The sequence below is a fragment of the Salmo trutta genome, chromosome 34 (genome assembly GCF_901001165.1).
Source record: "Salmo trutta chromosome 34, fSalTru1.1, whole genome shotgun sequence".
Lineage (NCBI taxonomy): Eukaryota > Metazoa > Chordata > Actinopteri > Salmoniformes > Salmonidae > Salmo > Salmo trutta.
The window spans coordinates 4,550,539-4,566,861 of NC_042990.1; the positions used below are offsets into that span (position 1 = coordinate 4,550,539).

The window sequence follows — 16,323 nt, forward strand, 5'->3', positions numbered from 1 at the left end:
AATAACAAATCATCTACTTATTGTACCAACGCAGAACCTTTTAGCGATTGTATCAATGCAGCATGATACCAAGTTGGACTATTTGTAAATCCCATCGGCGCCCTAGCCCACGTGTATTGCTCCCCCTGGCAACAGAACCCGAACCAGTGTTGTGACTCCTCTGACACCGGCACTGACCAAAATCAATTTTTCATGTCTAACACACTGTACCATTCTGAGGATGACGGAATAGATGGCAATTGGTCTGCCAAATCTGCTACCACTGGTGTGATTTCCACCGCATGTTTGTTTATGCTGCAAAAATCCACAGTAATACGCCATTTTAGTCTCTTTTTCACTGGGAATAAAGTGCTGTTGCATTGAGCTGGTCCGTGGACCACTATGCCACGTTCAAGTAATTTTGGAAGATTCTTCACCACGATTTCTCAGCCTCTGGTTTAATAGGGTATTGCTTCACTGGTGGCAGCTGTTCTCCCTCAACCACAACAAGCTTGCAACCTTTAATTAGACCACAATCGAATGCATATTTTGCCCATAGTGATGGTCCTGAAACAAAAAAAATGTTTGGCTTTTGCCATTCTTACAGCCAATTTTAATTTCTTACCTTTTAAAATCCATTCTCCCGGCATCTCGCAAAGATTATCCAACCCCAAAATCTACTCCTGTAGCCATGTAAAATGATCCTGGTATTGTTACTGGTCCAATGTTCAATGACGTAGTGAATAGCTTTTCCCCCCCCTGTTACACCGCTGAATGTGATACTTTTTCCTGTTGCAGATTTTGAACATATTCGTAAAGAATCAGTGATATTAAAGCGCCAGTATTTATTAGAATGTTGTGTGAGACGTGACCTCCTACATCTCCTTTCATACAAAAACCATCATCTCTATGAACCACTATTGATCGAACGGAGGCCATGCACTGCTATGTAAAATGTTCCTGTCCCGCTGCCTTCAAGAGGGTTTGTTGCTGCTCTTTTGACAAAGATGCAAACGCTTGTATAGTGGCATTTCCTCCGAAGGCAGCAGGTTCCATTAACACCCTACACTCCCTTTTCCAATGATCAATAGCCCCACACGTAAAACAGGACTCTGTTGATTTTCACTGCCTGGTTCCAAGCAACCAGGCAGTGAGTGACACTGATATATTGCAGAGTGATAACTTATAGTGATGCTTTCTGTTGGAGGGGTTATGGACTGGGCCCTATTGTGTATTTACCATTGATGGGTCAGGGTCAGCTCCCAGTGCACACATTCTTTATGGCCGACCCTGTCTGCATCCCAAATGGCACCCTATTCACTATATAATGCACTGCTTTTGACCAGAGCCCTATGGGCCCCCGATCAAACAGTGCACTATATAGGGAATAGGGTTTCATTTGAGACTCAACCCTTTAGTCATGGGGCTGCAGTCAGTGTGGTGGACAACAGACGGATCTCAGTTGGCCTGAGATGATTCCTTCTGAAATTGACCTGTCACATTGTTAGTAAATACGAATGGTCAAGGGCCACTTAACATTATATGGCGATAACACAGCTTGAGTTAACATGCAAGTGATAGGATAATACAGTATATATTTAATGCTAGGTCAGAAACAAAGCAATATATTTCAACATGAAATCTTTTCATGTTGGCACTACTTCTACTACTGTACTGGAGGATAAAACACCAAATATTTTGTTCAAGACATTTGAATGCACTTTCTATTTTCCTGAATATGTAACATGATCCTTGACTCCTAAATTTTAATCAAAACGAATGCATTTGCATGCAATGGTCACAATTTAAGTTCTGCAAACCCTGTTACTAACATTATCAAATCAAATTTAAAATCAAATGTATTTATATAGCCCTTCTTACATCAGCTGATATCTCAAAGTGCTGTACAGAAACCCAGCCTAAAACCCCAAACAGCAAGCAATGCAGGTGTAGAAGCACGGTGTCTAGGAAAAACTCCCTAGAAAGGCCAAAACCTAGGAAGAAACCTAGAGAGGAACCAGGCTATGAGGGATGGCCAGTCCTCTTCTGGCTGTGCCGGGTGGAGATTATAACAGCACATGGCCAAGATGTTCAAATATTCATAAATGACCAGCATTGTCAAATAATAATAATCATAGTAGTTGTCGAGGGTGCAACAAGTCAGTAACACAAGAGTAAGTGTCAGTTGGCTTTTTCATAGCCGATCTTTGAGAGTATCTCTACCGCTCCTGCTGTCTCTAGAGAGTTGAAAACAGCAGGTCTGGGACAGGTAGCACGTCCGGTGAATAGGTCAGGGTTCCAGCAGGTCTGGGACAACAGGTCTGGGACAGGTAGTACGTCCGGTGAACAGGTCAGGGTTCCATAGCTGCAGGCAGAACAGTTGGAACTGGAGCAGCAGCATGGCCAGGTGAACTGGGGGCAGCAAGGAGTCATCAAGCCAAGTAGTCCTGAGGCATGGTCCTAGGGCTCAGGTCCTCCGAGAGAGAGAAAGAAAGAAAGAAAAAGAGAGAATTAGAGAGAGCATATTTAAATTCACACAGGACACCGGAAAAGACAAGAGAAATACTCCAGATGTGACAGACTGACCCTAGCCCCCTGACACATAAACTACTGCAGTATAAATACTGGAGGCTGAGACAGGAGGGGTCAGGAGACACTGTGGCCCCATCCAATGAAACCCCCGGACAGGGCCAAACAGGTAGGATATAACCCCACCCACTTTGCCAAAGCACAGCCTCCACACCACTGGAGGGATATCTCCAACCACCAACATACCATCCCGGGACAAGGCAGAGTATAGCCCACAAAGATCTCCGCCACGGCACAGCCCAAGGGGGGGCACCAACCCAGACAGGAAGACCACGTCAGTGACTCAATCCACTCAAGTGACGCACCCCTCCCAGGGACGGCATGGAAGAACACCAGTAAGCCAGTGACTCAGCCCCTGTAAAAAAAAATGACATGAAAAGAGAACATTTGTAAATTCCAAACTCTAAAAGTAATTGGAAAGGTAGATACAAATTATTTGTGACATTGTGGTTACAATAAAAAATGTAAACAAGATGTAAACAAGATGATGTGTTTTTATTTATAGTAGTGATGGACAGCTGGAGGCATTTTGAAAACAAGTGTACTGTAGTACTGTAGTACTGTAGCAGGTGTAGCCTATCATGCAAACAATGTTTCCTCTTAGCAGGACAATAGAGTCTTCATTGCCTGTCTTCTGTAGGTGTGAAAATCCCCCAATTTGCAATGTATTCAATGCTTAAGTACTCAAAAATGTTACATTTCTAACTCAAGGCCTCATGCAAACGCAAAATTTCGGAGAACCATTGCACAATAGTTGGGAAGAGATTCCATGGCACATGGTTTATGAATTGACATGCAACTCTTCATAGCCCGGCTGCTGTAGATGTGAAAATCCCCTAATTTGGCCCTAACAGTTCTTCATCAACATCTTTATGCTTTCATTAATAAAATAATGAGAAAAAATATATTCAAAATGAGGATGTTTATTTAAACTACATTTTAGCTCCACTTCCCCCCAGCTCCACGACCCCCCAGCTCCACGACCACGGGTAAAACCTTGCTGAGATGATCAATGTATTTGTTGCATTGTTGTATTGTCAATATCTCAAGCCAAAGTGGCCTTAACCACTTAATCTTTGCTTGTAGGCTTGGCAGAGTTACGGATTAATGTTTTCAGTTTATACAAAACAAGTTTGATCGGGTTTAAATCAGGAGACCTATATATGTAGAGATGCAAAAAATATTTTTAAATATACCGTAGGTGTTGTTGGTCTTTTAAAAAAATATATATATTTTACGACATAAAGGTCTACTTACTCTGCTGGCATCTTGATCCAGTGTATGCCTTCATTTGCAATGCAAACCCGGGTGGCAGTGTGTTTTGGGTCATTGTCTGCATTTGGAGAAGAAAAAAATACATTTAGCCTAACAGCCAACATTAGGTACAATAATATAAATATACATGTAAATAGGCCTAAATATTGCTATAATCCTACCTTGAAAGAAATGGCGTGGTCCCAGAAACACCTCTCTGACATAGGGTCCATCATATCTCTTGATGATTTCTTCCTCAAAGAAATCTCAAGCGATGATACCTGAAAAAGGAGGCAACAGTGAATTATTGTGGAACACATAGTGGTCCGTGAGGTGTAGGCTACAATATTTTATTTACCTTTTGCTTTTATAAATCCAATATGGGACTTGTCCTTGGCAAGAAATTGCCCCCCACACATGGAGTTTGAAAGGATGCTTGGGGCTCGGCTTGCTTGATCTTCTTCCTTTTTTTCTGTATCAATTTTGAGCAAATTGCTCAAGGGCTACGGTTGATTCATCTGTGAAGATGGCGTCACTGAATGTCTCGCCAGCTTTGATCCATGCCTGGGCCTACAGGACACGAAGGTCTTTGTTTGTCAGACGAATCATTGGGATGAAACTACAGAACAGTACAAAACAAGAGAACACACGTGGTTATTGTTTTGAAAAAAATAAATATATAAAATGTCTTACAGATCCTTTCCATAAGTCCTCTCAAGTTTCTTCAACTGTCTTCTGACTGTGATTAGAGCGATGTTGATGTTGTGCTGTGATGCCAGCAGATTCCAGATTGCCTTTGCCGATCGCTCATCATCTACATCCATCAGTGAGTTGATCACTTGAATAGTCTTGCTGGAAATGGAATACAATGTAAAAATGTGCAGCATACAGTAAAGACCAGCAGTCGATTTATTTAAGCATTATTTTTAGCATTATTAGGCCTACTTTAAAGTATTGTAGCCTAGTGTACATGTTCATTTTCCCAGGCTTTCGCGTTTGGTGTAACACAGGCATCTGATGATAGTGTTTGCGAATAGCACTGTCCGTGACCAAAATCCCCAAGTCTACCAGTATTTTTGAAATGTCTCCAGTAGATTTTCCATTCCTCCTGAAAGCCCTAATCTGCTCACTTAAATGATTAGAGATCCTGGTCATGGTGCTACAGTATGTTGTTACAGCATAATCAAAGTGAGGACAATCGGTGATCTGCTGTATACTTATGGCCTATTGTAACCTGAAAGTCACACCTTTCCAGTACTCCTCACCCTGCCCCAAACTCCACCCTTAACACAGTTACCATTCAAAAACGAGCTGTTTACCTAAAAAAAATGACATTGTGACCAAAGAGAACAGCCGAAATGGACATAGTTTTCATCAAGACAAAATATCGTTATTTTTTAAACAAGCCATAGAAAGTTGGTTGCAATTTCAGTTTAATCCACCAGAAAAGACAGAACAAATAATACAACAAATATTGTGGATAAACTCAAATATACTAATTGATTAAAAAAACATTTTCAACTGGAACCTTTAACAAGTGGAAGGGGGGAAAGTATTATTATTATTATTAACCCTGTAACCCCATCTATCCACGGTTTCTGGTTTGGGTATGTTTTAATAGTCACAGTGGGAACAACATCCCCTATACACTTCCTGATGAGCTCAGTCACCGTGTCCATGTATACGTCAATGTTATTATCTGAGGCTACCCAGAATATCCCAGTCAGCATGTCCATCGGTTGACAGCAAAACATCTTGAATAATAAGCAGTATAAGCGATCCACATAACTTGTTTGCAACCCTCAAAGATTGGTCAAAGTAAGATGATAGAAGAAGAAGAAGTTATATTCCAATAACCATATTCCGATAGAACAATTGTTATTATTCTAACTCACAACGAATAGCTGATAACGGTATTATTCGTTAAAGATTAAAATTATTATGTTTCGGCCCCCAAGGGTTTAATCAGAAAATAAATGGTATTCTTGTAATAAAGTTCAAGTACCATTTGAGACCATTTCACCTTGACCAGAGCCTTGTATTTACTTTGAACAGCAAAATATGTGCACTTTGGGAAGCATATCCAGTTTGTATTGTGATTGTTGCCATTGTGCATGTTGTCTGTCTAGACTAGAATGTGTTTGCTTAGACAGACCAATGGCCATTGACCCTCAGTATTACTACCGTACTTGATCTCAAGCATTGAATCACAGTCAAAGCAGAATGGAATATAAACTGTGTTGCCTGTACAGCAATTTTTAAGCAAAACCAATATGTTATTTTCTTTCAGACACAAAGAAATGAAATATTTTAATACCCCTCATTATTTCAAGCTAAAGGAGAAAATAGAGAGAATAGGGACAACTGTGGTATAATTCCCAGCAGTTCTTGACCACCTGTGGCTCAGAATGGGCTGCTGGTGGCATTCTTGCCTGTTCAGAACAAAATTACATAAATAGTCAAGCTTTGGCACGATTCTCTGCACTGTTCCTTTACCTCTTTACCAACAGCACAGTTGGTGTGGGGGAGAGATAATTCTCACGTTCAGTGTTGAGTAGAATAAGCAGTGGAATCCCAGATGAATCGGCAATGAAATCACAGGCATGTAAACATTTGAATCTGTTTTCTCTCAGAGAAGCTTCAGTATCACTACAATGCTCTACCGTAGTTGCTACTGTATAGTGAGAGGAATTGTGGGGTATGACAGGGTTTTATAGGCCTACATATTTTTTTATTTCACCTTTATTTTAACCAGGTAGGCAAGTTGAGAACAAGTTCTCATTTACAATTGCGACCTGGCCAAGATAAAGCAAAGCAGGTTGACACATACAACAACACAGAGTTATACATGGAGTAAAACAAACATACAGTCAATAATACAGTAGAAAAATAAGTCTATATACAATGTGAGCAAATGAGGTGTCACGTCCTGACCATAGAGAGTCCTTATTTTCTATGGTGGAGTAGGTCAGGGTGTGACTGGGGGGTTGATCCAGTTTATTTATTTCTATGTGGGGTTCTAGGTTTGATTTTCTATGTTGGTGATTTGTATGATTCCCAATTAGAGGCAGCTGGTAATCGTTTTTCCCACCTGTATTATGGGATATTGTTTTGAGTCAGTGCACGTAGCGGTCTCTGTTAGTCACGGTTCTTTGTTAGTTTATTGTTTATTTGTTTTTGTGTTTGCTTAGTTTCACTTTCTGATAAATCATGTGGAACTCAACATTCGCTGCGCCTTGGTCCGATCATTCCAACGAACATGACATGAGGTGAGATAAGGGAGGTAAAGGCAAAAAAAGGCCACGGTGGCGAAGTACATATAATATAGCAAGTAAAACACTGGAATGGTAGATTTGCAGTGGAAGAAAGTGCAAAGTAGAAATAGAAATAATGGGGTGCAAAGGAGCTAAATAAATACAGTAGGGGAAGAGGTAGTTGTTTGGGCTAAATTATAGATGGGCTATGTACAGGTGCAGTGATCTGTGAGCTGCTCTGACAGCTGGTGCTTAAAGCTAGTGAGGGAGATAACTGGAAACACTTTCAGAGATTTTTTTGTAGTTCGTTCCAGTCATTGGCGGCCGAAGGAGAGGCGGCCGAAGGAGGAGTTGGCTTTGGGGGTGACCAGAAAGATATACCTGCTGGAGAGCGTGCTACAGGTGGGTGCTACTATGGTGACCAGCGAGCTGAGATAAGGGGGGACTTTACCTAGCAGGGTCTTGTAGATGACCCGGAGCCAGTGGGTTTAGCGACGAGTATGAAGCAAGGGCCAGCCAACATGAGCGTACAGGTCGCAGTGGTGGGTAGTATATAAATGGACATTAAACAAAATGTTATGGTACAAAGCAAGCCTAATGTTTACATACAGTATCATTGCTATTCCTCCTTCATTTACATAAACATGTAGCCAGAAACAAAGCAAGATATAAAAAAAACTCTCAGGGTTGCTGCAGTTGCTACATCCATTTTTAAATTAATTATATACATTGAGTGTACAAAACATTAGGATCACCTGCTCTTTCCATGACAGACTGACCAGGTTAACCCAGTTATGATCTTTTATTGGTGTCACTTGTTAAATCCACTTCAATTAGTGTAGATGAAGGGGAGGAGGCAGGTTAAAGAAGGATTTTTCAGCCTTGAAACAATTGAGACATTTTTTTTATTTTACCATTATTTAACTAGGCAAGTCAGTTAAGAACAAACTCTTATTTTCAATGACAGGTTAACTGCCTTGTTCAGGGGCAGAACGACCGATTTTTACCTTGTCAGCTCGGGGATTCGATCTTGCAACCTTTCGGTTACAAATCCAACGCTCTAACCACTAGGCTACCTGCCGCCCCAAATTGTGTATCTGTGCCATTCAAAGGGTGAATCTGTGCCATTCAAAGGGCGAATGAGCAAGACAAAATATTTAACTGACTTTGAACGGGGTATGCTAGCCTAGGGGGCCAGGTGCACCGGTTTGAGTGTGTCAAGAACTGCAACGCTGCTGGGTTTTTCATGCTCAACAGATTCCTGTGTGTTTCAAGAATGGTCCACCACCCAAAGGACATCCAGCCAACTTGACACAACTGTGGGAGGCATTGGAGTCAACATGGGCCAGCATCCCTGTGGAATGCGTTCGACACCTTGTAGTCCATGCCCAAATAAATTGAGGCTGTTCTGAGGGCAAACGGGGGTGCAACACAATACTAGGAAGGTGTTCCTAATGTTTTGTACACTCAATGTATACCTATTGATTATTCAAGAATATAGATTGGAGATGGCTCATGATAATTCAACTGTTGCACCCCACCGGAGCCCAAAATATAAGCTTGTTTTACTCCTTTGTTTGTAACCAACGTAAACAAACACTGTGTAGCCTTAGAACGAGTGGTTAAAACTAGAATGTGAATATAATGGATGGTCAGTTCATGTATTCATTTCTCTGTCCATGAGTTTGAGAGTGGTTACATTTCTCCAGCCGCATCCTTCGGCTGTTTACTAAATCATTGGCGGTACGACAGCTTTGTTATTGTTCAAACTGCAGATTGCCCCTTCAATATCTCAGCACTATTCTGATTATGTAAATCCTGATGTGGGAAACATTTGATTTTCCTCATACCAACTCAACCCCATTATCTCAATTCGATCAAAATCTCCCTGTCCCCTCACCCTATGAGTAGAGTCTATTCAAACCCCATGTCCCCCTAACTAACCCAACTGAAATGCCTTGCTTGCCCTTGCCTTACCGTCAAGCGTTCATGCACTAATGTGTTTTTTACTCTATGGGGCTGAGAATTTCAAATGTACTGAGCTATAGACGAGACATATTCTGTAGCATGAGGTATTACATCAATATGCATGTTAATATATACTACAGCTTTGCGTAAGAGGCAGGGGAAGCTTCATTCTGACTTCTATTCTTCTGTTCAGTATTTAAATGGCTGACATCCATGTAAACAACACTTCCATCAAGTCTTTGTGACAAAGTTATTTTCTTTATCACACTGAGTGCCTATTGTTCATTGTTCCTGATGGTGAAGAGCCCAGTGCCTGATGGTTGTGTTGAACATTAGAAACCCCAATTACCTATCCTGACAATCAGTGGGAGGCCTGAGAAATGTTTGGGTTATGTCATCATGAAACAAAATATAGATTACCACACCACCGCTGCCATCATCCCAACAAAAGAAAAGCAATAAGACCTATGTTCAGACCTAGTCACAGTGGAATATTCTATTTTCTAAGAAACAGATTTAATTGGGATTCATCTAACTCTCTCTTGCTCTCTTTCTCTCAGTGTATAGAGAGAGATGCAGCTGCTCTGGCAGACATTCTGATCATTCAGATGAATGCTTTTTGTTACCACCATTTGTGAATGTCACGTTCACAAAAAGTGTCTCCAAATGATAAAGTATACTATTTTGAATATATATTTTTTTTACATTTACATTTACATATAAAAAAGGGAATCAAATGTGTATGTATTGTGGGCTAGTCACATCACCATTCTTACCAACGGTTATGAACCAACAATACAATGTTAAATTGATTCAATTGTTTACTCAATTACTAAACAAAATACTCTTTCACGATGGCATAAAGCAACTGGTGACAGATTATTTCCCCCAAATCGTCAAATCTCAGAGAGCGCATTGCGTAATGTCTGATGATGCAGAGAAAATGACCAAAAACCAGCATCCCTCCTCTCATCCCTTTCAGTCAGGCCCACTGTCCTTATTTAGTGACACCACTGTGACTTCGATGCGCGCACTGACTCCCTGTTTCACTTGCTACAACTTTGGATGAAAGAAACACTGGAAACAACAATCGGCGTGCTTTCACCTTTACGCACAATATGCCAAGGAATACGCAATGCTTTTTTTGCAAGTGTGAGACAGAAAGTGGAAAAATATGTTTTGGAATTGAAGCACAATACCCTACCTTTTGGCATGGATGTATTTTTCAACTAGTAGGTTGACAGGCTTACTTCCCATAGTAGTATATACTAGCCTACTACCGCGTAATAGCCTACTGATTCGGTTATAGGCCTACGTGTAGTGGGTAGGCTACTTTATAAATTAATTGCTTTCTCTCTACTCGACATATTCAGAGAACTGAAAATGGAAAATGTTACTGAAGCTCAAGAGAATCAGACTTGGGGGACTTGGACGGACCAAATAATCGAATACAAAGTGGTGAGCACTTTGTTAGTTTTCGTGATATGCGCCTTTGGTATCGTTGGTAATGTTATGGTGATCTTAGTGGTGCTTACCACTAAACACATGAGGACACCCACCAACTGCTACCTGGTGAGCTTGGCCGTTGCAGATCTCATCGTACTAATTGCGGCGGGCTTACCGAATATCACGGACAGCATCTTCGGGTCTTGGGTGTTCGGCCGCTCAGGATGCCTCGGAATCACCTACCTCCAGTACCTGGGAATCAATGCATCGTCCTGCTCTATCACCGCCTTTACCATCGAAAGGTACATCGCTATTTGCCACCCGATAAAAGCCCAGTTGCTGTGCACACTGTCCAGAGCCAAGAAGATAATATTGTTTGTCTGGGTTTTCACTTTACTTTACTCCGTCATGTGGCTCTACCTGTCAGATATCAAAGAAGAAGCATATGAGAACGACGTGACCATCGTGACATGTGGCTACAAAGTTTCAAGACAACTCTATTTGCCCATTTACTTTTTGGATTTCGGGATATTTTTTGTTGTGCCGCTTATGCTGGCTACCATTCTGTATGGTCTCATCGCCAGAATCCTGATCATGAATCCGTTACCTTCTGAACGCAACGATAAAAGTAAAAATGAACAAAGCAACACAACAAGGGGATGTAAAAACTCCCACCACACCAGCACTACCGCTACTTCTCGGAGACAGGTGATTTGCGGTTCCTAAAAAACAAGTGCGCTTCTGTTCATTAGCTATTGATAATACATTGGAATGCATATGGGTGAGTTAGCTTTGGGACACAACATCGGGAGTCTGGTTCCTAAAACTACAAGTGCACTCCTATTTATTGGGTATTGGTAATACATTGGAATACAGAATGGTAGCCAGCATAAGCGGTGAGTTAGCTTTGGGACACAACATCGGGAGTGTGTAGCTTTTTGACACAACATCAGGAGTCTGTGTGCAGCCAGGTCTCATTTCGTATTATTTCCTCTCTGCATTGTTGGGAATTAAGCATTTCACTGTTCTAATCAAATCAAAATCCAATCAAATTGTATTGGTCACATACTGTCAGGTATGCGTAAATGGCTGTACGGGAGTCAGGCGCAGGAGAGCAGATATTGGGTAGCAAACGGAGCATTTTAATTAGGCGAACCAAAAACACACGGCACAACGCACACGAAATACAATATGGGTTGACATAACCCAGCGCAACTAGTCTAACGTGCGCATACATGAAACAATAAACAATCCCACACAAAGACATGAGGGGAACAGAGGGTTAAATACACAACAAGTGATTGAGGGGATTGAAACCAGGTGTGAGGAAAATAAGACAAAACAAAGGGAAAAGGAAAAGTGGATCGATGATGGCTAGAAGACTGGAGACGCCGACCGCCGAGCGCCGCCCGAACAAGGAGAGGACCCGACTTCGGCGGAAGTCGTGACACGTACACGTGTTTAGCAGATGTTATTGCGAGTGTAGCGAAATGATTGTGCTTCTAGTTTCCGACAGTGCAGCCATATCGAACAAGTAATATCTAACAATTTCACAACAAATACCTTATGGAATAAGAATATATAAATATATGGATGAGCAATGACAGAGTGACAGGCTAAGATGCAATAGATGATATAGAATACAGTATATGCATATGAGATGAGTAATGCAAGATATGTAAACATTATTAAAGTGGCATTATTAAAGTGACTAGTGTTCCATTTATTAAAGTGGCCAATTATTTCAAGTCTGTATGTAGGCAGCAGCCTCTCTGTGTTAGTGTTGGCTGTTTAACAGTCTGATTTTCTTGAGATAGAAGCTCTTTTTCAGCCTCTCGGCTCCAGCTTTGATGCACCTGTACTGTCCTTGCCTTCTGGATGATAGCGGGGTATCCAGGCAGTGGCTCGGGTGGTTGTTGTCCTTGATGATCCTTTTGGCCTTACTGTGACATCAGGAGCTGTAGGTGTCCTGGAGGGCAGGTAGTTTGCCTCCGGTGATGCGTTGTGCAGACCGCACCACCCTCTGGAGAGCCCTACGGTTGTGCGCAGTGCAGTTGCCGTACCAGGCGGTGATACAGCCCGACAGGATGCTCTCAATTGTGCTTCTGTAAAAGTTTGAGCGTTTTAGGTGACAAGCCACATTCCTTCAGCCTCCTGAGGTTGAAGAGGCCCTGTTGTGCCTTCTTCACCAAACTTTCTCTGTGGGTAGACCATTTCAGTTGGTCAGTGATCTGTTCGCCGAGGAACTTGAAGCTTTCCACCTTCTCCACTGCTCTCCCATCGATGTGGATGGGGTTGGTCCCTCTGCTGTTTCCTGAAGTCCACGATCATCTCCTTTGTTTTGTTGATGTTGAGTGAGAGGCTATTTTCCTGGCACCACACTCCCAGAACCCTCACCTCCTCCCTGAAGGCTGCCTTGTCGTTGTTGGTAATCAAGCCTACTACAGTTATGTCATCTGCAAACTTGATGATTGAGTTGGAGGCGTGCATGGCCACGCAGTCATGGGTGAACAGGGAGTGCAGGAGGGGGCTGAGCACGCACCCTTGTGGGGCCCCAGTGTTGAGGATCAGCAAAGTGGAGATATTGTTTCCTACCTTCACCACCTGGGGGCGGCCCGTCAGAAAGTCCGGGACCAAATTTCACAGGGAGGGGTTGAGACCCAGGGCCTCAAGCTTAATAATGAGCTTGGATGGTACTATGGTGTTGAATGCTGAGCTATAGTCAATACATTGTTTAAGCATTTCACTGTTAGTCTACACCTGTTGTTTACAAAGCATGTGACAAATAAAATTGGAATTTGGTTTTACATCAAACTGACCCCTAGCTTTGGGACACAACATCCAGAGTAGGGCTACTGAGGGAGTGCAAATAAAATCCAATTTTATTTGTCATATGCTTGTAAACAACAGGTGTAGACTAACAGTGCAATGCTTATTTCCCAACAATGCAGAGAGGAAAAATAGAGAAATCATCCCAAAAAAATAACACAAGGAATAAATACACAATGAGTAATGATAACTTGACTATATACAATGGGTACCAGTAGCTAGTCGATGTGCAGGGGTGCGAGGTGTTTGAGGTACAGTAGATACAGTGTGTACTGTACATATATGTAGAGATAAAGTGACAATTATAATAATTTAAAATAATGATCAGTATTTATAAGCTAACTAATCCAAACAACTAATGTTACATGTTTATTACACGTTTAAAGTGACAGTTCACTTCAAAATCAAAGTTTTTCAGATGATTATATAGCCCAATCTGTAGATCCAATATACTTCAATTCCAAATGAATGGGAAATATAGGCACCATCTGAAATGATATGGAACCTTGAGGCATAAACAGTATAGCTGTATCTACACAACAGATGGCATTTCTGTCTCACTCTATAATTATTGTATTGCTGAGAGTATTGCAGACTGCAGTGTAAGGGAAATAAACCCAGTGGCGTTGTTTGATTGAAAAGTGGCCCATAGTCACCTTCTCTTCCATGTCGTAGGTGACCAAGATGCTGGCTGTGGTGGTGATCCTGTTCGCTGTGCTGTGGATGCCGTACCGCACCCTGGTGGTGGTAAACTCCTTCCTGGAGCAGGCCTACATGAACACCTGGTTTATCCTCTTCTGTCGGAGCTGTGTCTACCTCAACAGCGCAATCAACCCTATCATCTACAATGCTATGTCGCAGAAGTTCCGTGCCGCCTTCCGCAAGCTCTGCCTCTGCGGACGGAAAGGCTCTGAGAAGCCTACCGGCGGCACATACAGCGTGGCGCTGACCTACAGCGTGGTCAAGGACACGTCTATGGTGGAGACTACGGACCAATTCAACACAGAGCTGGACGAGATCACCTGTGAGATCACCTGTGAGTTGCCTGACAAGAAGATGGTGTTTCAGGACACCTGTGTGTACGGCAAGGTGACTTTATGCAATGACTGATGTTGTAAGGTTCGGGTTCAGGGTTCAGTCACTGAAGATGACAGCTCCTCTAAGCCTTGAGGGACAGCTTTGAAGGTGCTGAAGTTTTTGGTGTGGACAGTATATATTTTAGAGCCATTGGTGTCTCTGGCCTGTCAAGTGTGAAAACAGTGTCCTGGGTGAAGCTAACAAAAACTTTTTAGTCTCCAAGGGGCTGTCCCTGCCTGAGATGTGAATACATTATTACTGTATATTTGAGTCACTTTTTGCAAATCCAATGTATTTTCCACATAGATTCCACGTCACAATACTGTGACAAATTACATTGAAACAATGTTGATTCAACCAGTTTGTGCCCAGTGGGATCTTCAGATACACATTGTGAGCTGTCCCGGTTTGACTCAAGGTGGACATTTCCCACTGAATGAGACCTCACTGGACTGAGAGGCAAGCAGGGTTAGCAACTAGATGTGCTAAGGCAACAGGACTATGACTTGCTCTCAACTGTCCTGTGTCACAGCCATTTTCACTCACACTGAAGTGGACTATCGAGAGACCCAAGCTTGACCTTCGGTGAGTAATTGTAAGGCCCCTTGTACAGTACAAAGTGAAGGCTATGTGGTGACACATTACTGTGCTGTGTTTGCTCTTCAGACACAAGTTCCAAGAGCAGACACACGTTTCAAGTGTGTGCTCTTGGGACACAGACAATGTGAACTGCCCTGGTGTGACTCAAATTGCAAATTTTCCACTCTTAATGAAACCTCACTGGCAGGGTCAGAGACAAGCCTCTCTCCTTCTCTCTTTCTCAAACAAGGTATACAGACCTAGGATATGACTCATACCATGTATTATTCTGTAAACAGTCAACATCAATTGACTTATGAGTCTAAGGCCGATTTCCTTTATGCAGGCCTATTTCCAAATGTATATTTTTCTTTATTTTATTAAATTATGGACCATATTTTTGTGCAATGTGAAAAAATCTGTAGGCTATTTGTTACAGAGAGTAAAATGTGAACATCAAAACATGAGTCCATTTTGGATGATCAAGAGTGAGTGATTATGATTTTGATACAGTTACTGTATATATTGTGGTATATTAGGACTTTTCAAGTCCCCCAGTCCATTTAATCTTAGTTATTCATTAGGATTTTAAAGGCAAAACTGATCCTGCTTCAGCACTCCTGCTGCAAGGTCTGTCGTCAGGAATGGACCAAGGCGCAGCGGGAATATGGATACTCATATTTTTAATAAACACGAGTAAAGCATCCACAGGAAAAAAAACAATAAACACAACAGGAACAGTTTTGCAGGCACACAAACCGCAGTGCAAAAACAACTACCCACAACCCCAAAGAAAAACACACACCTGTTTATAGGACTCCCAATCAGAGGCAACTAGAACCACCTGCCTCCAATTGAGAGTCCAACAAACCAGTCTACACATAACACAAAAACTTCGGCCACGTCCTGACCAAAACTAATACAATTGCTCCCTCTGCTGGTCAGGACGTGACACCTGTTCTGAGATGCTTGATACATATTCCCCCTGGATCCTGGAACTGAGGAATCTGTGTGTGCCCGGCTGCACAAAGGCAACACAATTTGGCAGGGTGCCATAACTGTCAACATAAATCTCTATCATATTTCTTAGCCAGCTGTACACTGCCGCGTGATCAATGATTATTTGAATGTAGAGTGATCAATACATTTTACCTCCCATGAATGTACAAATTTGTCACCTTGATTATTAATGAAATCATGCATCACTCTGTGGAAACTATCAAAATATATTTTGAAACTATTTGTAAAGTAATCGTTCTTGTAGTTTATTTAAAATCCTGTTTGCTTGAGGTGAGGATCGCTGTATGTGGATTGATGTACGATTTTTCTGTGAATTATCAGCTACATA

General features: G+C 41.9%; 1 protein-coding gene across 1 annotated transcript; it reads left to right on the plus strand.

Moving 5' to 3' along the window:
- The first annotated feature begins 10,427 nt into the window (after positions 1 to 10,427).
- trhrb (thyrotropin-releasing hormone receptor b) lies at positions 10,428 to 14,553 on the plus strand. The gene is made up of 2 exons (XM_029731116.1): positions 10,428 to 11,198; positions 13,995 to 14,553. Exons 1-2 carry the CDS (start codon positions 10,428 to 10,430, stop codon positions 14,427 to 14,429), a joined length of 1,206 nt encoding a protein of 401 aa, XP_029586976.1. The 3' UTR covers positions 14,430 to 14,553.
- The last annotated feature ends 1,770 nt before the right edge of the window (positions 14,554 to 16,323 follow it).

What these genes read in the sequence shown, in the direction of transcription:
- trhrb (XM_029731116.1), top strand. Translation starts at nt 10,428, where the DNA reads ATGGAAAATGTTACTGAAGCTCAAGAGAATCAGACTTGGGGGACTTGG. An exon ending in CCGCTACTTCTCGGAGACAG is followed by an intron (nt 11,199 to 13,994) that starts GTGATTTGCGGT and finishes TCCATGTCGTAG; the next exon opens with GTGACCAAGATGCTGGCTGT.